The 26,394-nt window shown below is 43.7% G+C and overlaps 1 protein-coding gene across 2 annotated transcripts in view; it reads right to left on the bottom strand.

Annotated features, from left to right (window-relative positions):
• The window catches only part of LOC130356460 (Krueppel-like factor 15), a 32,935-nt gene extending 6,931 nt beyond the window's left edge, over window positions 1-26,004 (bottom strand). The window contains exons 1-2 of one of the 2 annotated variants that reach the window (XM_056558047.1): window positions 25,844-26,004; window positions 1,826-2,876 (exon numbers count right to left, since the gene is read on the bottom strand). In XM_056558047.1, coding sequence (XP_056414022.1) covers window positions 1,826-2,775 — 950 coding nt within the window. In that variant the 5' untranslated portion in view covers window positions 2,776-2,876; window positions 25,844-26,004. Of the gene's footprint in view, window positions 1-1,825; window positions 2,877-25,390; window positions 25,638-25,843 lie in introns of those variants that run through there. The other variant, XM_056558049.1, reaches the window with a different exon arrangement.
• Window positions 26,005-26,394: the final 390 nt, after the last annotated feature.

Genomic DNA, 26,394 nt, shown 5'->3' with positions numbered 1-26,394 from the left:
GACTGCGCTAGGACTACTCGGAAATTCGCTGTCTCATAGACGGCAATGAATTTCCCCGCTGACTCCACAGAAAGAATAGACATGTCTTCGGAATTTCCACGGTAGATGTTTCTGCTGCAGAAATTCCGCTGTGTGCACAGTGTTGCAGAATCCCATTGAAATCAATGGGACTCTGCTGCTGCAGAATGTCTGTGAGGAATTCTTCTGCGGACTTCTGCCCAGAAGTTCCATCGTGTGAACATAGCCTAAGCCTGTGTATCCCAGAAATACCTGTTGATACTAGTTAAACTAGTTTTACATTCTGATGTATTTGATAGGATCTGACTATATCACCTGGACATGAATAACATTACACAGCCATTTTTATACTATTATCTGTGTATGTGCTGGTATTTTAGGTTTAGTAATTCAAACCTAAGGGGGGGGAAAAAATAACGATTCCTACTTATCTGAAGAACACAGAAGAAAAAACACTTTTTGTAAAGCAACCACTGGATGTGCCATCAGAAATTGCTATAAGCCACTGGATCATTACGGTTAAAAATTGCTGGCAAGTATCAGAGGTTGGCAGCACTGGATCTCCAGTAACCATATAGTTGTGCCACAGAATTCTTTCATATTTCATGGCAGAAGTGGTTAAATCCAGGGTTTGATTAAATCCAGAGATCATTCATGAAGCCCAGCATGCAATGGATGCTAGTAAGGGCCGTTTAGAAGAGTGCAGATCCGTTGGATTGGTGCATGTCAACGGGCACAAGTCAGCCTGTATAAAATAGCCTTATGTCCGTTAGACCTTAAACCCACTCTAAAAGGGATGTCTTACATCTGATCTGTAATCTTGGTAAATTTGATGCATCTTTAGCTACTTCTATCTATATACTACCTAAAGTTTGGCTTTGTTTGTGCTAGATTTTACAAGTCAGTCCAGCCATCTTTTTTCTTGTTGTTAATGTAATTTGATAAGTCCAGGACACATTGCAGATAGCCCACAAGCCTTTATCAGGTAAAGCTAAGTAGGCGCCGATGTTTCTTGTATGTGTCACATGATTTTATCCATGGAGATCTGGGTACTGCAACCCTCAGCAATCCTTGAGGGTTGCAGCACCCAGATCCACACCAATAAAAACTTCAGACGTGTCACTGTGACATGAATATACAAGTAATTCTGGCATTTACCTTGTGTCAGATGATAAATGCTTGTGGATGGGCTAAAATGCATCCTGAACTTATGTATCAAGTTATTCAAAATAAGGATTTCTTGAATAGCTCCAAGGACAAGGGTGTGAGGTGTGTGCATAGTTCTATCCTGGCTTATTTTAGTCCCCAGGAGTACACTAGAGGTTTAATTAACTAGCCCGACCTCTAATTGGACATTGGACTAATAATGGTAGGATTCTGCTCATCCTGGTTAAATTGACAAGAAAAGCTAAAAAATTAAAAATAAATAAATAAATAAAAAACACACACACACAAACAAACAAACAAACCAGCTTGTTGCAAGTTCTCTAGTGGACAGTGTTTAAATTGGAATAAGATTCCCACCCATCGGAATTTAGGTCACAAATTCCAGGGCCTGAGCGTAAAATGCAGGTGAATGGGTTTTTCTGTATTTTCTAGGCAGAATTTCCTTAAGAAAGTTCTGGCGGAATCCATGCTGCACACATTGCCGTATATCGTGATGGCAATGTCCGTGCGGTCCTAGTGCAGCCACTTAAACATTGTATTGGGCCTTAAACCTGGGATGCTCAAAAAAATTCTGACAATTAGCAACCATATACATTATTTGCAATAAAAACCATGTTAAAAAAAAAAATATTTTTCTTACCTCCATCCACACTCTGGCCACGTGCAAACATAAGGTTTCTCCCCCGTGTGTCGCCGGAAATGTGCTTTAAGATGTGAGCTTTTGGTGTACATCTTGTTACAGCCGGGGTGACTGCACTTATGGACTCTGATCATAGCTGGAGCACCTTTCTGGATTTTTTGCGGCACTTCACTCACAAATACTCCTCCTAATGCCAACGGCCGGACAGCCATTGGCAGAGGTGCAATTCTAACATACTTTTGGTCCCCAGGTGAAGTGGGCCCTGTGACTGGAGCCAGTGCCAGGCTTTGGCCCTGTACACTGATTAGTAGCTGGGTAAGACGGACACCACCAGTAGAGCTCTGCACCAAAGACGAAGCACCAGGCACAGGTTGGATTTGAAGGAGGACAGGAATACTGCTTGTCGTGGAAGGTGGAGTGGATGAAGTATCTGGAGTTAGTGGAGTTGATACATCCTCGGTTGGTTGAGCTGTATTGGTTTCAGAAATCTGCTCACTTGTTATGCAATTCTGAACCCACGTTCCAGGAACGGGCTGCTTTTCAACCAAGTCTTCACGGAAAAGATCCATATTTTCTGTTAAAAATTCCTCAATTTCTTCTAAGGTAGGGCTGAAGTCACCAGAAATCTGTGCACAAAAATCTGGAAGTTTTAACTGGGCCACTGGAGTAGCTTCCTTTGGCTCATCCACTGCTTTTACCAATTGGGATAATATAATTCCTTCCACTTCCTTAAGACCACCTTCATCTATATCTTTTTTCTGTATAGAAACAATACTGTTATCAATCTGTTCTGCCAGAGAAGGACAGGAAATGCTTGCATCATCCTGCAGAAAGGGGAGCATCGACACATTTCCGGGATGTGGTATAGTCATGTTTTGCCCACATGGGGATGTGGCATTAGAGAGAAGATCTGAGGCAGAGAGTGGTTCATTGCAGATTAAAGAAACCATTTTCCAGGTTGATTATCCTCCACACCCCTTGTCAAGGTGGGGTGGGGGATTGGCAGAAAATAACACGAAAGAAGTCTTTAAATGGGATGATTTTTAATTACCTATAAAATAAAATAAATAAAAAGTAATTAGATTTAAAAAAAAAAAATGCTGAATCACAAAAAAAATGTATTCTAATGTTAAATCAGTGGCCATTGCTACTGTTGCTGTCAGTTGTCTCCTTGATAAAGCAACAAAAGTGGTGAAACATGTCGGGGTGTGACCGTATTGTATTTTAATCAGCAACTCCACTGCAGTCTATGTATAATAACATCCAATTAAAGGGGTACTCTGGTGAAAACCTTTTTTCTTTTAAATCAACTGGTGGCAGAAAGTTAAACATATTTGTAAATTACTTCTATTAAAAAATCTTAATCCTTCCTGTACTTATTAGCTGCTGAATACTACAGAGTAAATTATTTTCTTTTTGGAATGCTCTCTGATGACATCACGAGCTCAGTTCTCTCTGCTGATGTTATTATAATAATAATGCTTTATTTATTGTTGTCCTTAGTGGGATTTGAACCCAAGTCCCCAGCACTGCAAGGCAGCAGTGCTAACCACTGAGCCACCATGCTGCCCTTAGCATACATCTGCTATGCATGGTTGCTAAAATGGACAGAGATGTCGGCAGAGAACACTGTGCTCGTGAGGTCATCAGTGTTCCAAAAAGAAAGGAATTTCCTCTGTAGCATTCAGCAGCTAATAAGTACTGGAAGGATTAAGATTTTTTAATAGAAGTAATTTACAAATATGTTTAACTTTCTGCCACCAGTTGATTTAAAAGAAAAAAGGTTTTCACCGGAGTACCCCTTTAACAAGGTCCAGGCTGAACAGCTCACGCCTGCGGTGCACAGCAGGTGTGGGGTGCTTAGTAGTGAAACAACTTTGATACACACCGCATGATCAAACACTGATCAAATGTCACATATATAAGTGGCTATATGGAAGAAAGATCATGTACCTTCATTCTAGGTACTAATCAGTCTCCCCAGAATTTATAAGATTAATACTCCACTTATAAACTTGAGACAGTAGTTTGAGCCCAAGTGGATTTACTCACCAGTATGGGCTGACCGATAAAGGACCTAGGCACAATCACATACTTATGACTACAGTGGAATTGTGTTTTTAATACATTTGATTCCTCACTTATGCTTTATAATATTTGGTTAAATAAAAGTTAAGTTTTATTATTAGTGTGACACATCCAACATAGAGGTCTTTTTTATTAACCCCTCTGGGTTAATTTGTTGTAGTGTTGATTACCTCTGCATGTGCCCTTTGGGCCCCAAGTCAGTAGCTGTCATTGCTACTGTTGTACTTACAAAACACACTGACAACAACACACCATAACTTAAAATAAAAGGGATCGACGCATGCTTGAATAGGACCTAAGAGCTCACCTGTTTTAGTAACACTTGTATTCTACATGAAATAAATCTGAAGCATTATTTTTAAACTCTTTTTACTGTTATTCCTACTAGAAATGTAATTATAAAATGGGTATTATCACTGCTCCAGAATTGTAGTTTGATGAAGAATACAAGTATCTAGTAAAACAGACAAATAAGGGAGTTAGCAGGACATAGGCAGAAATTGTGACCCTCTGCTGGGCACACCAATCCTTTCATAAAGCAGCCATGATTATTTCAAAGCGAACTCTTATTGGTAGATTACACGTTTCAAGGGATACAGATTGTTTAGAAATGGCGTTTGTTTTGTGTGCAGAAAAAGGTCAAAGGACAAAAACACATGTGAAGAATAAAATAGCCAAAACTAAATATTGACACTATTACACTGGATAAACAGATAAATTAGTAAAACAACTTAATAGTACAATAATTGGAAAATCCAGTACAGAAAACAGATACTGTAAATCCTCCAATATTACCAGATACACCAGAAAAATCTCCCACTTTATATGCTACGTGTGTCTATAGGGGTCCATTAACCCAAATAAGAGCCAGGGTAATGTTCTTTTGGACAAATATAAAGTGTGAAAAAGCATAGCATACATTTTTTTTCTTTATTTTTTTTAATTTTTTTTTTTGCAAGAGAGCTTCATGGGCAAAATTTCTCACTATATAACACTTATGCAGTTGAGAAAGATGGCTCCAGGTAGATCTACTCAGTATAGTGTTTATTCACAGATATGCGGTAGCTGTGAAGTTTAAATGTAGCTACCACATATAGGTGAATAATAGTTATGCTAAGTGTATATACTAGGAGTGCTATCTTTTGCCTCAAGTTAGTACAAGGGAATTTAAAGGGGTACTCCACTGGCCAGCATTCTGAACATTTATAGGGTGGGCCATTTATATGGATACACCTTAATAAAATGGGAATGGTTGGTGATATTAACTTCCTGTTTTTGGCACATCAGTAGATGTGAGGGGGGGAAACTTTTCAAGATGGGTGGCGACCATGACGGCCATATTGAATCCAACTTTTGTTTTTTCAATAAAAAGATTGTCATGTGACACATCAATCTTATTGGGAATTTCACAAGAAAAACAATGATGTGCTTGGTTTTAACGTAACTTTATTCTTTAATGAGTTATTTACAAGTTTCTGACCACTTATAAAATGTGTTCAATGTGCTGCCCATTGTGTTGGATTGTCAATGCAACCCTCTTCTCCCACTCTTCACACACTGATAGCAACACTGCAGGAGAAATGCTAGCACAGGCTTCCAGTATCCGTAGTTTCAGGTGCTGCACATCTTGTATCTTCACAGCATAGACAATTGCCTTCAGATAACCACAAAGATGAAAGTCTAAGGCGGTCAGATCGGGAGACCTTGGGGGCCATTCAACTTGCCCACGACGACCAATCCACTTTCCAGGAAACTGTTCATCTAGGAATGCTCGGACCTCACACCCATAATGTGGTGGTGCACCATCTTGCAGGAAAAACTCAGGGAACGTGCCAGCTTCAGTGCATAAAGAGGAAAACACATCATCATGTAGCAATTTCACATATCTAGTGGCCTTGAGGTTTCCATTGATGAAGAATGGCCCCACTATCTTTGTACCCCATATACCACACCGTACCATCAATTTTTGTGTTCCAACAGTCTTGGAGGGATCTATCCAATGTGGGTTAGTGTCAGACCAATAGCGGTGGTTTTGTTTGTTAACTTCACCATTCAAATAAAAGTTTGCCTCATCACTGAACAAAATTTTCTGCGTAAACTGAGGGTCCTGTTAAAATTTTTGTTTTGCCCATTCTGCAGCACCTGAAACTACGGATACTGGAAGCCTGTGCTAGCGTTTCTCCTGCGGTGTTGCTATCAGTGTGTAAAGAGTGGGAGAAGAGGGTTGCATTGACAATCCAACACAATGGGCAGCACATTGAACACATTTTATAAGTGGTCAGAAACTTGTAAATAACTCATGAAAGAATAAAGTTACGTTAAAACCAAGCACATCATTGTTTTTCTTGTGAAATTCCCAATAAGTTTGATGTGTCACATGACAATCTTCCTATTGGAAAAACAAAAGTTGGATTCAAAGTGGCCAACTTCAAAATGGCCACCATGGTCAACACCCATCTTGAAAAGTCCCCCCCCCCTCACATATACTAATGTGCCACAAACAGGAAGTTTATATCAACCAACCATTCACATTTCATTAAGGTGTATCCATATAAATGGCCCACTCTGTAGTTCCGAACGCTGTGTCCGTCCTGCGAGGGTCGGTCAAGCCCCCTTGTGCCTTCAGGCCATGCCCCCTCAATGCAAGTCTATGGGAGGAGGCGTGACTGCCACCACACCCCCTCCCATAGACTTGCATTGAGGGGACGTGGCCCCACAGCGCACTCACAGGCCAGTATAATACCCCTTTAAACCACTGGGTCATTGTTCTTGAACTGAGCACCCACTATTTTCACAGTGCCCTCCCATTTCGATTATGGGCACCTATACATTGGGATATGTCGGAGGTTTGTTTTGACAGGATTTCCCCACATTTATGTCCAGTAGAAACTATTGATGTGAACAAGGCCTAAGGCTATGTTTGCATAGCGAAAATCCGCAAAGTAGGTTCCACAGAAAATTCGGCCAAAATGTACTGCCCATTGACTTCAATGATATTCCACTGTCCCGTTCACACAGAGGATTTTCTATGGTGGAAATTCATCATTCTGCATAATCTTAAGATCTGCCTTTAATTTTCCACAGCAGAATTCCATTAAAGGGGTACTCCAGTGCTTACACATCTCATCCCCTATCCAAAGGATAGGGGATAACATGCCTGATCGCGGGAGGGACTCCCGCAATCATGCACGTGGCACCCAGTTTGTAATCAGTCCCCGGAGCGGGTTCGCTCCGGGTCTGATTAAGGTCAACCGCAGGGCCGGCGGCGTGTGACGTCACGCCCCCGCGTGACGTCATGCTCCGCCCCTCAATGCAAGCCTACGGGAGGGGGCGTGATAGCATCACACGGAGGCGTGGCGTCACACGCCGCCGGATCTGCGGTCAACCGTAATCAGACCCGGAGCGAACACTCTCCGGGGACTGATTACAAACGGGGTGCCCCGTGCATGATCGCGGGCGTCCCCAGCTACGGGACTCCCTCGATCAGGCATCTTATCCCCTATCCTTTGGATAGGGGATAAGATGTGTAAGCACCGGAGTACCCCTTTAAAGTAGATCGTGCTTTGAATTTCAGCAGAAATTCCACTGCAAGCTTTGCAAAAAGGAATTGCATAGTTTCGCTGTGGGAACACAGCCTAAGAGTGGAAGCGGCAAGTTATGAAATGAAACCTCCCAAGACAGCCAACCCCATCTAGACCGCTTTTTTCTGTCACTGATTTTTTTCCCCTTTATAATCCAATATTGGATATTTTTTTTTTTTTTTTTTTTTTTACAGTTGTCCTGCACAAAAAGTGTTAATTTTACGTACTACTACACATCTACTCCTTTCATGTACTTATATAGAAATAAACATCAAATGTGGAGGACAGCTGTTCATACTAATTTACAGCTTGATAAACGCAACTATATACACATACAGTATATGCATTCATCAGTAGTTGGCTGAAGACATATGTTATGTATATCAGTTGTATGTAACAGACTCTTTTCAGGGGGCCTCATACAAGTCCAGTATCCGTTACATTTTCTTCTCTAACACCACATGATCTGGATCGTGTTAACAGCAAGTACAGTGCAGCCATTGCCATTTAATACTTCATGTTGGAATCATCCAGCTCTCTTATTCTATTGCTCTATGTGTCTTCCTACAGGATGTTACTAATAACATGTTTGTTTGGGTTAAATAAAAAAAGAAAATGTTCCTCCACTTTGTGGTACAAATGTACTTGTCTCACCCTTCTGACCACACAGTATATGCTCTTAATTTAACACAAATATCCACATATAGTTAAGCCAGGGGTGTGGGAATAAAAAAATAAATAAATACAAAAAATAAATAAATAAAAATTAAAAATACTTGTCCAAGGGACTAAAGCGGAACACAATCTGCTTGTCCCTCAAGAAAATCCACTTGTCCTGGTAGATAAAATAATTTCAACCAAAATAGTACAATTCACCCCACTAGACCACCAGGGATGGTTATAAGATCCCTTTAGACCAGTGTTTCCCAACCTTTTTCGGGTCGGGGCACACCTCGAAAAAAAAAAAAATAATAATTCTGCGGGGCACCGCTACCGAGCTTGACGAGCAAAAAATAAATAAAATAAAAAAAGGGAAAATGGTAAAAAATGCAATGCACTATATCTATTTATCAGTGGGTATGTAGTTTAAAGTGCTGCTTCATACAGCATCTCACCAATGACGTCTTCTCTAATTTGCAATGTTGCCTTCTCTTCTCCATCTGGTCCGGGCCATCATCACGATTTCTTCCACACACAATTCTTCACCGTTAAACCTGCAAAACAAATCTATTAGGCGCCGAATTTTTTTTTTACATGGGTGACAGGAGTGTAGAGGAGCGGACAGAGGGGTGTAGAGGAGCGGACATGGGTGACAGAGGGGATGAACATGGGTGACAGGAGGGGGTGGACGGGAGTGAAGGGGATGACGGGAGGGTGAACATGGGTGACAGGAGGGGGTGGACGGGAGTGAAAGGGAGGACGGGGGTGGACGAGGGTGGACAGGGGTGAAAGGGGTGACAGGAGGGTGGACGAGGGGTGACAGGAGGGTGGACGAGGGGTGACGGACAGGGGTGATGAACATGGGTGACAGGAGTGAAAGGGATGATAGGAGGGTGAACATGGGTGACAGGAGGGGGTGAACATGGGTGACAGGAGGGGGTGAACGGGAGTGAAAGGGAGGACGGGGGTGGACGAGGGTGACAGGAGGGTGGACAGGGGTGAAAGGTGTGACAGGAGGGTGGACGAGGGGTGACGGACAGGGGTGATGAACATGGGTGACAGGAGTGAAAGGGATGATAGGAGGGTGAACATGGGTGACAGGAGGGGGTGAACATGGGTGACAGGAGGGGGTGAACGGGAGTGAAAGGGAGGACGGGGGTGGACGAGGGTGACAGGAGGGTGGACAGGGGTGAAAGGTGTGACAGGAGGGTGGACGAGGGGTGATCAACATGGGTGACAGGGATGATAGGAGGGTGAACATGGGTGACAGGAGGGGGTGAACATGGGTGACAGGAGGGGATGGACAGAAGTGAAAGGGATGACAGGAGGGTGAACAGGGGGGGCGGACATGGGTGACAAGGGGGGGCAGACTGGGTGACGGGCGGGGGGCGGACACGGGCGACAGGGGGGGGGGGGGGTAGGACAGGGTTGAGAAGAGGTAACAGAGGGGTAGAAAGGGTACTGTACCTTAAGCACGCCGGTCCGCACAGCTTGCAGGTCAACGGCAGGCACGGGAGTCCGCCCCAGGGAAGCATGCTTCCCTTCCCCCTGCGCCGCCAGTCATAAGCGCGCAGGCCGGGGCGGGATATTTCAAAATAAAAAAAAATAAATATCACAGCAAAATCCCGCGGCACCACGGCCAGTGCCGAACAGCACACACGCGTGCCGCGGCACCGCGGTTGGGAATCACTGCTTTAAACACTGCTGTCAACTTTAACAGCGGTGATCTAATTGTTTAATAGCGGCCACGGCGATCACAGCATGCCAGGCTATTAGTGGCGGGAGAGCAGTAGCTAGCTCTTTTTACACCCGAGGCAAGCCCAGAAAATTGCGCTCCCCCCCCACCCCCCATATGACCACCACAACTCCAATTTTTCTATATACAGGTATGTATGAGGGTAATCTTATGTGCCGTGATCTGTAGTTTTTATTGGAACCATTTATTATGAGAACATTTGTTAGAAAAGGGGCTTATTCACATATATATGCACTTTTAAAAACATTTAATCACTATTTTTCAGTCTTCTCAGGGACTTATATATGGAGTCTTTTGATTGGAAAACACTGAACAACGCTGTGTTACTGGGGGGGGGGGGGGGGGGGTGTTCTGCTTCTCCAGCATGTGTGGTGCATTTTATTTACTCTAATTGTATTTAGTTAGTAGATACCTACAACACCCAGCATGCCCTGATACAGTCTATGGTTCTGTGGGTGTTGCAGCATGTTGCACTGTATAGTAGTATAGTTAAGGTTATTGTGTAACATGCTGGGAGTTGTAGTTTTGGTTCGTGTCAGCTGCAGAGCCATAGTCTGTGTCAAGGAATACTCGGAATTGCAGTTAGTAACTACAACACCCAGCATGCCCTGATGCAGCCTAGGTTAGGCTGTAACATGCTGGGAGTTGTAGTTTTGGTTCGGGCGTGTTTGCATGCATCTGTGGGGCTCTTGGTCGGCGGGCGAGCATGAAGGCGGCGGGATTCTGGGGGTGCAATTTAGTGCGGGTGGCCAGAAGCCACTAAAAATAAAAAATTGGATAGCACAACTGGCAGCAGCACTTGTCAGTCCGCCCCTGTACAAAACATACATGCATACACATATCATACATACACCGGCCACTGCCCCCTATATCATACATTATATACATACATAATACATAGACACATCATACATAAACCCGCCGCTGCCCCCCCCCCACATCATACATTACATACACACACCATACATATGTACACATCATACATACACCCGCCAATGCCCCCCCCATCACACACTCACACGATACATATGCACACATCATACATACACCTGCTGCTCCCCCCCACATCATACATTACATAAACACATCATACATACACCGGGCTGCTGCCCCCTTTATCATACATTACATACACACATCACACAGACATCATATATACACATGACAGATACACCATACATATGCACACATCATACATACACCTACCGCTGATCCCCCCCCCCCCAATCATACATTACATACATGCCTGTGTGAGGTGAAATCCCCAGCCCAGTCCAGTCCAGTCCAGTCCGTACACACACACACCCTCTCCCCTCCCCCAGCTCTGTGTTCTCCCCCAGTGAAAACTTGAAACCTCCCCGTGATAAGCAAGGTCCTGTGTAGACAGAGCAGGGGAGGGGCTGTGTACGTCCTCATTCTCCCCGTCTTCTTGTATTCAGAGCTGCACTCTCCATTCTCCAGGAGGGGGAAGAGGGGGCGTGGCTTAGTCATCTCCTGCAGACGATCCTTGGGCTCTGCCCTCGCTCTTCCCCGCTCTAGCTTCGGCAAACTTCGGAGAGCGGAGGGGAGGAGCGGTGAGGTGAGATCCCCTCACACCGGCTGGGGGGGCTCTGAGCAGCGGCCCCTAGCTACTGAAATCAGCTGGGAGCCGCTGTGACGTGAGATGGGTTCGGAAATCTCACACCGCCGACCTCTCCATACACCCTGAGCGCAGATGTGAGGTGCAGACTTTCAGCCGCTCCTGCGCCTCACACCGGCATTAAAGAAAAATAAGGGGAAGTCGGTCTGTCCCTGCTTGCCCGATACAGGGCTAAATCTATGAAAAATTCACCTGCCCGGCACCCAAAACCACTTGTCCCGGGCGTCGGGCGATAGGATTTCCACATCCCTGTAAGCCCTCATCTATCAAAGCTGTCCAATAAAGGGTTGCTACAACCAAAACACAGATCCCATTAAGGATGAGAAGACCATACTTTAAAAGGGGTTGTCCAGTGAAAACTACCGTATCTTATCCCTTAAAGGGGTACTCCAGTGGAAAACAAGTTTCAACTGGTGCCTGGAAGTAAAACAGATTTGTAAATTACTTCTATTTAAGAATCTTAATCCTTCCAGTACTTAGCTGCTGTATGCTCCACAGGAAGTTGTATTTCTTTCTGGAGTTCTTTTCTGTCTGACACCTATGTCCGTATCAGGAACTGTTCAGTGTACAAGCAAATGCCCATAGCAAACCTCTCCTGCTCTGGAAAGTACCTGATATGGACAGAGGTGTCAGCAGAGAGCACTGTGGTCAGACAGAAAAGAACTCCAGAAAGAAATACAACTTCCTCTCTAGCATACAGCAGCTGATAAGTACTGGAAGGATTAAGATTTTTTTAAAGAAAGTAATTTATAAATCTGTTTAACATTCTGGCACCAGTTGATTTGAAAAAAAAAAAATTTGTGAAAACAAATGTGTAATTTGTAAAATAAATGTTTAAGAAGAACAATAATAATAATAATAATAATAATAATAATAGTGAAGTAACCCCTTTCCAAATAAAAGTATTGGTAATTGGTATCTGTGAGTACTTAAAAAAAAAAAAAAAAAAAACACAACAGTCTTTACCAAATCACCTTAAGGACCAGAGCGTTTTTTTTTGCACATCTGACCACTGTCACTTTAAGCATTAATACCTCTGGGATGCTTTTACTTTTCATTCTTATTCCGAGAAAGTTTCTTCAGGACATATTCTACTTTATGTCAGTGGTAAATTTTCGTCTATACCTGCATCATTTCTTGGGGAAAAATTCCAAAATGTGATGAAAATATATTTTTTTAAATTTTGCATTTTTTCTAACTTTAACCCCTTAACGACGCAGGACGTATATTTACGTCCTGCGCCGGCTCCCGCGATATGAAGCGTCGGTCCCGGCGCTAATCAACGGCCGGGACCCGCGGCTAATACCACACATCGCCGATCGCGGCGATGTGCGGTATTAACCCTTTAGAAGCGGCGGTCAAAGCTGACCGCCGCTTCTAAAGTGAAAGTGAAAGTGACCCGGCTGTTCGGGACCGCCGCGGTGAAATCGCGGCGTCCCGAACAGCTGATCGGACACCGGGAGGGCTCTTACCTGCCTCCCCGGTGTCCGATCGACAAATGACTGCTCCGTGCCTGAGATCCAGGCAGAAGCAGTCAAGCGCCGATAATGCTGATCACAGGCGTGTTAATGCACGCCAGTGATCAGCATAGGAGATCAGTGTGTGCAGTGTTATAGGTCCCTATGGGACCTATAACACTGCAAAAAAAATGTTAAAAAAAAAAGTGTTAATAAAGGTCATTTAATCCCTTCCCTAATAAAAGTTTGAATCACCCCCCTTTTCCCATAAAAAAATAAAACAGTGTAAAAAAAATAAAAAATAAACATATGTGGTATCGCCGCGTGCGTAAATGTCCGAACTATAAAAATATATCATTAATTAAGCCGTACGGTCAATGGCGTACGCGCAAAAAAATTCCAAAGTCCAAAAAAGCGTATTTTGGTCACTTTTTATATCATTAAAAAATGAATAAAAAGTGATCAAAAAGTCCGATCAAAACAAAAATCATACCGATAAAAACTTCAGATCACGGCGCAAAAAATGAGTCCTCATACCACCCCATACGTGGAAAAATAAAAAAGTTATAGGGGTCAGAAGATGACATTTTTAAACGTATAAATTTTCCTGCATGTAGTTATGATTTTTTCCAGAAGTGCGACAAAATCAAACCTATATAAGTAGGGTATCATTTTAACCGTATGGACCTACAGAATAATGATAAGGTGTAATTTTTACCGAAATATGCACTGCGTAGAAACGAAAGCCCCCAAAAGTTACAAAATGGCGTTTTTTTTTCGATTTTGTCGCACAATGATTTTTTTTTCCGTTTCGCTGTGCATTTTTGGGTAAAATGACTAATGTCACTGCAAAGTAGAATTGGCGACGCAAAAAATAAGCCATAATATGGATTTTTAGGTGGAAAATTGAAAGGGTTATGATTTTTAAAAGGTAAGGAGGAAAAAACGAAAGTGCAAAAACGGAAAAACCCTGAGTCCTTAAGGGGTTAAAGAAGCCCCTATGGTGCCAGAACAGAAAAAAAAAAAAAAAAAAAAACACACCACATGGCCTATTTTGTAAACTACACCCCTCAAGGAACGTAACAAGGGGTACAGTGAGCCTTAACACCCCACATGTGTTTGACGACTTTTTGTTAAAGTCTGATATATAAATGAAAAAAAATAAAAAAAAAGTCACTAAAATGCAGTTTTTCCCCAAAATGTTAAATTTTTACAAGGGGTAATAGGAGAAAATGCCCCCCAAAATTTGTATGGAAATAGCCCATGTGTGGACATCAAGTGCTCTGCGGGCGAACTACAATGCTCAGAAGAGGAGGAGAGCCATTGAGCTTCTGGAGAGAGGATCTGTTTGGAATGGAAGTCGGGGGCCATGTGCGTTTACAAAGCCCCCATGGTGCCAGAACAGTGACCCCCCCCCCCCCCCACACACACACACACACACACACACACGTGACCCCATTTTGAAAACTGCACCCCTTACAGAATTTAATAACTGGCGCAGTGAGCATTTACACCCCACTGGCGTGTAAATACCCACTGTTCCAAAAATCTGTCAGACACCTGTGGGGCGTAAATGCTCACTGCACCCCTTATTACATTATGTGAGGGGTGTAGTTTCCAAAATGGGGTCACATGTGGGAGGGGGGATCCATTGTTTTGGCACTATGGGGGCTTTGTAAACACACGTGGCCTTCAATTCCGGACACATTTTCTCTCCAAAAGCCCAATGACGCTCCTTCTCTTCTGAGCATTGTAGTTCACCTGCAGAGCACTTTACATCCACATATGGGGTATGTTCTTACTCAGAAGAAATGGGGTTCCAAATTTTGGGGGGCTTTTTTTTCCTATTTTCTCTTGTGAAAATGAAAAATTTAGGGTAAGACCAGCATTTTTGTGAAAAAAAATCAGCCACCCCTCTGCAAATCACCAATTTAGGCCTCAAATGAACATAGTGCGCTCTCACTCCTGAGCCTCGTTGTGCGTCCGCAGAGCATTTTACGCCCACATATGGGGTATTTCCATACTCAGGAGAAATTGAGTTACAAATTTTGGGGGTCTTCATTTTTTACACTAACAGGCTAGTGTAGACCCCAACTTTTCCTTTTCATAAGGGGTAAAAGGAGAAAAAGACCCCCAAAATGTGTAGTACAATTCCTCCTGAGTACGGAAATACCCCATATGTGGCCCTTAACTGTTTACTTGAAATACGACAGGGCTCCGAAGTGAGAGAGTGCAATGCGCATTTGAGGACTAAATTAGGGATTGCATAGGGGTGGATATAGGGATATTCTACGCCAGTGATTCCCGAACAGGGTGCCACCAGCTGTTGCTGAACTCCCAGCATGCCTGGACAGTCAGTGGCTGTCCGGAAATGCTGGGAGTTGTTGTTTTGCAACAACAGTGTTTTGGAAACACTGCCGTACGATACGTTTTTCATTTTTATTGGGGGGAGGGATATATATGTAGTGTTTTACCCGTTATTATGTGATAAGTGTAGTGTAGTGTTTTTTGGGTACATTCACATGGTCGGGGGGTTACGGTGAGTTTCGCTAAGAATTTGCCGCAGCTCAAACTTTAAGCAGGAAACTCACTGTAAACCCGCCTGTGTGAATGTACCCCTCTGTTGCAAAACAACTACCAGCATGCACTGACAGACCATGCATGCTGGGAGTTGTACTTTTGCAACAGCTGGAGGCACACTGGTTGGAAAACCTTCAGTTAAGTTCTGTTACCTAACTCAGTATTTCCCAACCAGTGTGCCTCCAACTGTTGCAAAACTACAACTCCCAGCATGTACTGATTGCCGAAGAGATGTAGTTATGCATCAGCTGGAGGTACGCAACTATAACTCCCAGCATGCCAAGACAGCTGTTTGGGCATGCTGGGAGTTGTAGTTTTGCAAGATCTAGAGGGCCACAGTTTAGAGACCACTGCATAGTGATCTCCAAACTGTAGCCCTCCAGATGTTGGTAGGCAACTCACCGGCTTCCGTAGTCTACACCAGTGAGCCAGCCGCATGTCGCCGCCCACGCGACAGTCACCGACGGTTCCCCTGCTCTGCCCGGACTACAGTAGGTGGGCAGAGCAGGGGAACCAAATTTTAAACACCCCTCCTCCCCCCCCTATCGGTCCCTCGCTTCTGACTGACCAATAGCAGGGATAGGAGGGGTGGCACCTCTGCCACCTAACTCCTATCCCTTCAGGGCGATCGGGGGTGTCTTAGACACCCATGATTCCCCTTATTTTCCGGGTCACCGGAGACACGTATGACCCAGAATCGCCGCAAATTGCCGGTGTGAATTCACCGCCGATTTGCTGCGATCGCCCGGTTGGCATTGGAATGATTTTAGCAGGCATCCTGGTCCAGTCCCCGCCCGGTGGGGACAGAAATTCCCACGGGCGTACAGGTACACCCTTGGTCCTTAAGTACCAGCGAGCAAGGGTGTACCCATACGCCCGTGGTCCTTAAGGTGGTTAAAAAAAAATTGAATCAGGTCATTACAATGTAGCATTGGATAGATAGCACTATGTTTTAACCTTGTGTGTCTCAGAAACAAAGATTTACACTGTATATATGTTGATATATGGGAAAGGGGATATTTTTGGATCACCAAATGGTGATCTATAAGTATTAGCTTAATATAACCCTCCATATATCGGTCTTTTTTTAATTTAAATTGTCCCATTCACTACAGCACAGTGTAAGGACTTCTCCAATTTATTCCAACAGAAGCTCAGATACAGAACTTCCATAGGTGTTAACTGAGTAGCAAAATACCACTGGAATTAATGGGAGCCTGCTGCAAGTGGAATACTTGCAGAAATTAGTTATTGAATATGGGCCTGAAGAGCACTGTTACACCTGGCACTATCAGCTTTGGCTGCTGCATGTTTTCCTTGAAGGGAACCTGTCAAATTGTACGTTGTCTGGTCTTCCAACAACATTTTATAGAGCAGGAAGAGCTAAGCAGATTGAGATATATATTATATATTTCTTGCAAAAGACTTTTAACTTATTTATTAATAGCTCTGATCCTTCTATTCTTGAGTCCAATGGGTGGTCCCATTTCTGCCCACTGGGCTCCTAATACAACGAACAAAGATTTCAAACAAAAAGTTAAACAATCTTCTCCCACAATGATATATAACATTCTGCTCAGCTCTTCATGCTCTATAACATGATGCTGGTGACTAGAGACAAGCAAACTTACAATAAATTCGATTCGTCACGAACTTCTCGGCTCGGCAGTTGATGACTTATCCTGCATAAATTAGTTCAGCTTTCAGGTGCTCCAGTGGGCTGGAAAAGGTGGATACAGTCCTAGGAAAGAGTCTCCTAGGACTGTATCCACCTTTTCCAGCCCACGGGAGCACCTGAAATCTGAACTAATTTATGCAGGATAAGTCATCAACTGCCGAGCCGAGAAGTTCGTGACGAATCGAATTTACTGTAAGTTCGCTCATCTCTACTGGTGACAGGTTCTCCACAATTGCAGACAGCATTTGGACTTTGGGCTCGTTTACATTACCGTCTGCCCCCATTAATAATTGCACACTATCAATCCCTTGCAAACTGCTGTAAAAGAATCCCATTGATGTCAATAAGATTTACATTTTTTGTTACAATCCTTTATCACCAGTTAGCACCTATTTGCTTCCTGTTCAGTTTTTTTTTTTGACAGGTAAAACAAAAACACGACATTGAACGCAATATTTTTTCTCACATCAAAAATAAGGGAATAGAAATGAATATAAGTTTAACATTGAAGTCTATGGGTAACGAATTGATGTCTCCATTTGCAACATTTTTTCCAATCCATTATTGATCAGTTTTTACTTCTGAGCAAGCTCAGAAGAGGTGTGAGGAGCCAGGAAGTAGCCAGACAATATAGAAAATAAACGGATTAAAAACTGGTGCAACAGGATGCCACTTAGGCTAGGTTCAGACTACGGAATCTCCGGGCAGAAGATTTCCGCCCGGAGATTCAGAGTTCCGCCTGCACCGACTGAATTAGTCGGCGCTAGGACCGCACGGACACTGCAGTCTCCTATAGACTGCTATGTGTTCCGCTAGGATTTCAGCCTGAAGAAAGAGCAACCCCTTTCTTCAGGCAGAAATTTTCTAGCGGATTTTTCATCCGGATTTTCCGCTTCACAAATTCCAAAGTGTAAATTTGTGAACGGAAAACCATTCACTACACTATGCATTATAGTAAGTGGAATTTCTGCCGGAAATTTCAAAGCGAAAATTCTGCCGGAAATTCCGTAGTCTGAACCTAGCCTTAATGACATCCTTTTGCATCAGTTTGCTTCAATTTGTTAGTATACAGGGGTGTGGAAATTGTAAAAAAAAATAAAAATTTAATAAATGTCCAAGGGACCAAAACGGAGCAGAATCTACTTGTCCCTCATAACGATCCACTTGTCATGGTGCAAAATAATTTTAACCAAACTAGTATGTAAATCATGTCTTTATTAATAAAAACTTGATAGGCAGACCAGTATGTCACCCCATTAGATGGATAGGGTTCCTGATAAGCAAGTCCGCCCCATTAAAGGAATACTGCAGTGCAAAATAACTTATCACGACCACTGGGAAACCCACCCCCTGATCTCTTGTAAGATGCCCCGGCAGGAAGGGGGCTTGTACGCATGACACGGCGGCCGACGCGGCCTCCACCACCCCCCCACATGTATCCCGTAGAGATACATGGAGGGGGCATTTCAGTCGCCCTGTCATGTGGGGACGGAACATTCCCTTCATGCTGATTGCTGGGGCCTCATACAAGAGATGGGGAGGGGGGGGGTCCCAGTGGTCAGACCCCCGTGATCTATCACTTATGAGGATAAGTTATTTTGCACTACAGTATTCCTTTAAGTAGTCCCCCCCCCCCCTCCTTCAGGTAAGTATGTTCCTTTATCAGGTAGGGATCAAGTAGGGCCCCCTTGTGCAATTATATTCCCCCTTCTGATGCCCGTGCCATTATACCCCCTTTGATGACTTCTGTGTCATATTCTCTCTCCCCCCTATGCCCCGTGTCATTATACCCCCATGTCATTATATTTTGCCCTAAACCCCCTCTCCTCTCCCACATTATTTACCAAACCTCCCCTACTACCTCTCCTCCTCCCCTCAGATTGCTTTCATTTAAAAAAAAAAAAAAGGCTCTGAAAATTCATCTGATTGGTTGCTATGGGCAACTGCACCACTTCCTCTACACAGGTTTTGATAAATCTCCCCCATGTTCAGCAATGTGCTGCATAACTACAGGAGCAAACTTGTTGCATCATGCACATATAAGGAACATTATTTGCCTGAACTGAAATAACCCTGAAATTGAAAGTTCTGAAGGATCACATGTAAGAATCATCGTCCACCTGCATGGCTGCAGCATGTCAAGAGTTATTATATCTAACATCCTGGAACCTCAGGAAGTGGCTCCATAAATGTGTGCTCAAATAACCACAACCAATTAACCCTTATGATACTGAGGAAATGTGTTATCACACCTACCAATCACGTCAGATTCTCTTTAAATGGGGTATTCCAGGATTTTTTTTTGGACTATGCTACAGGGGCTGTAAAGTTAGTGTAGTTCATAATATAGTGTCTGTACCTGTGTGTGATGGTGGTCTTGCACTTCTGTGATTTTCGCCCCAATATTTATTTTTAAAAGCATACAAAATTACTCAGGTATCAGGTTTTCCCAGGTTGCAGTGCGTCGAGACATGACATCACTAGTCAGGTGTACAAAGGGAGCTTGTACTGCTTCAATGGATGGAACACTTGCTGGGTGGGAAATAAATTATTTAGAAAACACTGGTCTTTTGAATGGATTGCAACTCATTTGTGCTTCCATGGGTGGGAGGAAGGAAAGTGACCTCACATTTACAAACCAGGAACTATTGGATGTGTAGTTTGAGAGAACAAACTGCAACGGGAAGTACCTAGTTTACAAAAAGATAGCCAAGGAGTTATGGTAATCTCACAACATAGCCATTTAACCCCAAGACAAGATCATTTCTAAGCATGCCCATTACTGTCTGGCAGATACATACTAAAATCACCTTATGATGGACCCCTTAATGCCTAGAAGGGAACTTCTACATCTATCATTGTTTTGTGTGTTTCAACTGCTATTTGAAGTGAACAGGAGTACAATAAAAAAGGAAAAGCTGCTGCATATTTTTTTATTTTTATTTTTTTTTATTTTTTTAAGAAGTTGTGATAATTCATAGAAGCTGTGTTAGAAATATTTCTTAACACTGCTTCCTAAAGGGGGGAAAAAAAAAAAAAAAAAAAAAAGCGAACAGTAAAAGCCACAGGAATTTCCAAAACCACAATAAAAATAAAAAAAGTTCTTTAGTGTCCCCAGTTTCTACTTGTAGCAAAGTTTTTTTAGAACTACCGTATACAATGCAAAACAGAATGCTGCTCTTTCATATTTTTTTACTGGTAGGTCTCTAACATTTGATTTGGCTGCAGCACTGCTAGTGTACCATAAAGCTAATACTACTCAGCCAATACAGCTAAACACTATGGCAGCAGGTCATTTGGATCCATTTGATAGAGATGAGGATACAGCTCGCTATTCCTCCATCCAACAGCTGAGATAGGCTACAAGGCTGTAAATTCAACCAGCAGAGGACATGTCAAATGACAGCATCACTTCCAATTGCCATATATTAAAAAAAAAAAAAAAAAAAAAAAAAAAAAAAAAAAAAGGTAAAATTCCTCAAGTCCAATATTCACCCATTTCATGTCTATCCCATTGCATGTCCATTCCCCACTTCATTTCTGTACACCAATTTTTATGTTCACCCCCCCCCCCCATTTCATGTCCGCATCCCCATTACACATCACCTTTTTACATCCCCCAATGTCACATCTCTCCCCCATATGTCATGTTCTCCTCCATGCAGTCCACTGTCTTATGGGACTTACAGGACCTTCCTGCTCAGCAAATCACTGGCATGACATCGCTGCAGCCACTGATTGGCTGAGCTACAAAAAAGGTCCTGGAACCAGCTGATTGGCCAGAGCACAGAGAAGATACCCAGAATGCACGGAATCTGCGGCAGACCTACGGGACCAGGGCTGGGTGAGCAACAGTTTTTTTTTTTTTTTTTTAAATTATACTTTCCTCCTCCCACCCCCTAGTATTACTTAGGACAGTGTTTTCCAACCTTTGTTCATCAAGCTATAGCAAAACTACAACTCTCAGAATGTCTGGACTGCCTTTAATGCTTTTAGATGCCGCAACAAACCTTGATCACAGCATCTAAAAGGGTTAATGCCAGACATAGGGCAAGACTAGGGATTACTTTATGGGAAAGCTAGTGATATATGGTGTAACCAGGCACAGTTTTTTGCATTTAACAGTGAGTCCTATATCATTTAGAGTCTCTTTATAGGTGGGAAACCCACATCAATGATTCCACGGCACATTCACTTGTAGTATTAGTATTTTTTAAAAGCACTATATTAAAAAGGGGTACTCTGCTGCTCAGCGTTTCGAACAAAAATGTTCCGAATGCTTAGTCCCGAGAGCTCGAGACATCATGCCCCGCCTCCTCAATGCAAGTCTATGGTAGGGGGCATGACATCTGCCACACCCCCTCCCATGGACTTGCATTGAGGGGGTGGGGGCATGATATCACGAGGGGCTATGACGTCACGAGCTCCCGTCGCCGGCTCTGAGCAGCGGAATACCCCTTTTAAGTTTTATTCACTCCCCTTTCCTTCTGTTAATGCTGAACATCAGCCTGATTGTGATGTACGGCATTAGCTGCTGGGACCCACCTGGTGAAGAATGTTCAGCTCCTTCACAACTTTTCTTTAAATATTCATCCCAAAAGTAGCAATATTATTAGAACTGTGATAGGGGAGAGATCCACAACCGAAAGGAAAATATAAATATGTCTTGTGGACCAAGAAACAAAAAGGTGAAGAATCCCTGTGCAGATAATAGGTGAAGAGCATCCAATTCTCTACCTAGACAGTTTTAGGGTGCATTACCACATGGCGTATTTTGCTGCGTATTTTCCTAGCCATTGACTTCAGAGAAAATAAAATATGCAGCAGCAAATACGCTGTGTGGGAATGTACCCTTAGGGTGCATGTTTTCTGTATGTATAGGATTTGGGCTTTTGTGATTAGCATCAACCCAAACAAACAATCTTTTTCCCTCTTCTATGATGGAATACCGATCCTATAAATGGTGATGGGAAGAAAACCTCATCACTGCCCTGCTGTCTAAGAATTACCTTATGAGCATTTTCATCTTACTAAAACACAGGCCACTACTTTTTAAACAGTTAGAACTCAGATCTGGGAACTGGGTAAGACTAAGGGCCCTTTCACACAGTGGAACGGCCGCTCAGAACAGTTCCAGGCAGACATTTCATGTGCGGCAGGCACCAACATCAGTTGTCGCCAGTACAGCTTGGAAATGCACCGTCTTCATAGACGGCAATGCATTTCCGAGCAGATCCCGCTGCAAGCTATCCTTTCTGTGGAGTCCAGCATTTGGGTTTCCACAGCAGAGTTTCCACTGCAGAAATTCTGTGCAGCAGTGTTGAATTTTTCTGCTGGATTCTAAAATCTGTCTTGTAAAAATAGTCCTTACACCAGTTAGTACCGGTGAACAGGTAGAAGAGTAGCAATTACTAATATAAGCTGATATACAGATGCTATGAGCACACATGCTGTATCTACCTAGATCAGGGTTTCACAACCAGTGTGCCTCCAGCTGTGCTCCCAACAACCAAAGCTGGCCTCATTCCTTGGGTAACCAGGATCTGCTGTGAAAGGGAAGATTGTGAAGAAATACTTTCTTTTATAGGATCAGTATGGGTCTCATATTATGTCATTACGTTATGATAAGGGAATACCCCTTTAACATAACCCAGCAAAAGGAATAAACATTCAAGTCCGGTAACTGATATTTCTCTAGTGCAGCCTATGGTGTGTACAAGGGATACGTGCACAGACTGGATCTGGCTGCCAATTTTGGCATAAGCAAGTTTCTTGTAACTCTGTCATGTGACTAGAGTCCAAACATGCCCTCATTCATACCAGCTGCTTACTGTATGCTATATACTACATGACACAGCTCTGTTCTATTATTGGCATAGCCAGGGTAACAGACTAGATGTGACTCAACAAAACAGGTATTAAGAAAATATAAAAGTCAAACAATTATTCATTTCTGTCATTCACTGTATATAATTGAGTATAAGCCGAACCGAATATAAGCCGAGGCCCCTAATATTTCCCCCCCCCCCAAAAAAAATAAATAAATAAAATGGTTTTGACTCGACTATAAGCCTAGGGTGGGAAATACATCATCCCCCCCCCCTTCATCATCACCGCCTGTCAATCCCTTCATCGGTGGTCTTCAAGAAAATGAAGTATTTCTCACAGAAAAGGATTGCAGTAACACATTCTGTTATACACATGTGTATTCCCTTTGTGTGTATTGGAACAAAAAATAAAATAAAATAAAAAATATACAAATTGGACATAATGTCACACCGAACTCCAAAATTGGGCTGGACAAAATTATTGGCCCCCTTAACTTCATATTTGGTTGCACACTCTTTGGAAAAATAACTGAAATCAGTCCCTTCCTATAACCATCAATAAGCTTCTTACACCTCTCAGCCGGAATGTTGGACCACTCTTCCTTTGCAAACTGCTCCAGGTCTCTCTTATTGGAAGGGCGCCTTTTCCCAACAGCAATTTTAAGATCTCTCCACAGGTGTTCAATGGGATTTGGATCTGGACTCATTGCTGGCCACTTCAGAACTCTCCAGCGCTTTGTTGCCATCAATTTCTTGGTGGTTTTTGAGGTATGTTTGGGGTCATTGACCTGCTGGAAGACCCAAGATCTTGGCGCAAACCCAGCTTTCTGACACTGGACTGTACAGTGCGACCCAAAATCCACTGGTAATCCTCAGATTTCATGATTCCTTTCACACATTTAAGGCACCCAGTGCCAGAGGCAGAAAAACAACCCCAAAACATCATTGAACCTCCACCATATGTCACTGTAGGTACTGTGTTCTTTTCTTTGTAGGCATCATTCCATTTTCGGTAAACAGTAGAATGATGTGCTTTACCAAAAAGCTCCATCTTGGTCTCATCTGTCCACAAGACGTTTTCCCAGAATGATTTTGGCTTACTCAAGTTCATTTTGGCAAAATGTAGTCTTGCTTTTTTTATGTCTCTATGTTAGCAGTGGGTTCCTCCTGGGTCTCCTGCCATAGCATTTCATTTCATTTAAATGTTGACAGTTCGCACTGACACTGATGCTCCCTGATCCTGCAGGACAGCTTGACTATCTTTGGAACTTGTTTGGGGATGTTTATCCACCATCCGGATTATCCTGCGTTGACACCTTTCATAAATTTTCCTCTTCAGTCCACGACTAGGGAGATTAGCTACAGTGCCATGGGTTGCAAACCTCTTGAGAATGTTGTGCAATGTGGGCAAAGGCAAATCTAGATCTCTGGAGATGGACTTGTAACCCTGAGATTGTTGATATTTTTCCACAATTTTGGTTCACAAGTCCTCAGACAGTTCTCTTCTCCTCCTTCTGTTGTCCATACTTAGTGTGGCACACACAATGCAAAGACTAAGTGAACTTCTCTTCTTTTTGTTTGCTTTCATGTGTGATTTTTATATTGCCCACAACTGTTACTTGTCTCAGGTGAGTTTAAAGGAGCATCCCATCACATTGTCACACCCCCTCCCATAGACTTGCATTACAGGGGTGGGGCGTGACATCACGATACTCCGGCCCCGAAGTCATAACACGGCAGACTCGAAGGCTGCAGCACTGCATGCAGCTCCCACAGGTGGGTGCTGCATGCGAGATTGCGGGGGTCCCAAGGGATAGGGGATAAGGTGTCTTAGGGCCAGAGTACCCCTTTTAAATCCCTTTTCTCATGACTAGATGCACCTGTCTATGAAGTTCAAGGCTTCATGAACTCACCAAACCAATTGTGTGTGGCAATGAATCAGTGCTTGGTAGTTACAGGTATTCAAATCTACAAAATGACAAGGGTGCCCGAATGTATGCACCTGTCTACGATTGTTTTGATGCACTTGCAATAAACCATAAATCATTTCACTACTAAAATATTACTGTGTATTTCACATGTCTGACAGCTCAAAATTAAATTGCAAAACATGGAATTATTTATAAGTGTAAATCATGGAAATGGTCAGGGGTAATTAAACTTTATCATCGTATGCAAAAGTTAACCTGGTCTTAAAATGAAGAGAAGGATCTAACAGGAGGCGGAGGGGTTCGCCCAAGTGTAAGAAAGGAGTTGGTGACTACTATGCGGATGGATCGTCAGCTATATTCTGCACACCTTCCATTGGAACTACTTCTGTTGCTGTTCCAGGTCTTGGGGTTCTAGTTTGGTCCGTGATCAGGCTGGATCCGTCTCCGAGGAGTAGCGTGCGAGCTGTGGGGACACACCCACCTCCTGCTCGGGTGTGACAGCCCGGAGCTGCGGCCAGCACTACAGGAAGGTCAGCACAAGGCAGAAGCCATGACAGCCTCGGTGCCGTGACTGACCCGCACTAGGAATACATGTGCGCGCCATAGCTCTGCCCCTCATACACACTGCCCGAGTGCACACGCCCTCATGTACACTTACGTATGGTGGTCGTGGACGCGCACATGCATGCACGCCCCGCACAACATGTCAACACGTCAACTTTGCACACACAAGGAAACTTTGCAAAACACACAAAGCTGAAGCCAAGTCCCGTCCGCAGCCGCAGTGCATGTGAACGAGGACTAAGGGAGAGCGTCTCACCTGTCCTACAGCGCGGTCCCCCGTGTTACCCCCGGGCCCGCATGGCGCTGCCGCAGCTCCTGTCTTCCATGCTGGCATTCAGCACTCACATGACTAGGGAAGGCTCGAGCAGCAGCCGTGCACGGCCATTGGCCAGCATCAGGGAGGCTCGGCTGCAGAGAACGGCTCTGATTGGTCCCCGTATTATACGTCGCCTCTGGCCTGCAATGTTACGTCAGAGAAGAAGGGGGCGTGGACTGTCAGGACGCAGTGTTTATATAGATCTACACGGAGCGTTCTCCGGAATCGTCGTGTAATTACCGAGCAGCGCCTAGAACGCTGCTAATAAAGGGCGGGGCGGAGACTGTCCATGTGTCCTATCAGGGGGTGTGTCCTAGCGAGATCTAAAGCGTTCTGCTCTGGAGAAGTTAAAGCCCGCACTTGTGGGCCTACAACGTGCTCTTTGTGTACCAATCCCAGAGCCACGTGGCTCATCGTTATGACCTCAGCCTGCCCCAATCTGATGACAGAGATGGCTCCACTGCTCCTTTCTAGGCCAAACCTAAGAATGG

This window comes from Hyla sarda, chromosome 2, assembly GCF_029499605.1.
Source record: "Hyla sarda isolate aHylSar1 chromosome 2, aHylSar1.hap1, whole genome shotgun sequence".
Classification (NCBI taxonomy): Eukaryota; Metazoa; Chordata; class Amphibia; order Anura; family Hylidae; genus Hyla; species Hyla sarda.
The sequence above is the reverse complement of the archived record's forward strand: the minus strand, read 5'-3'. Positions and strand labels throughout refer to the sequence as shown.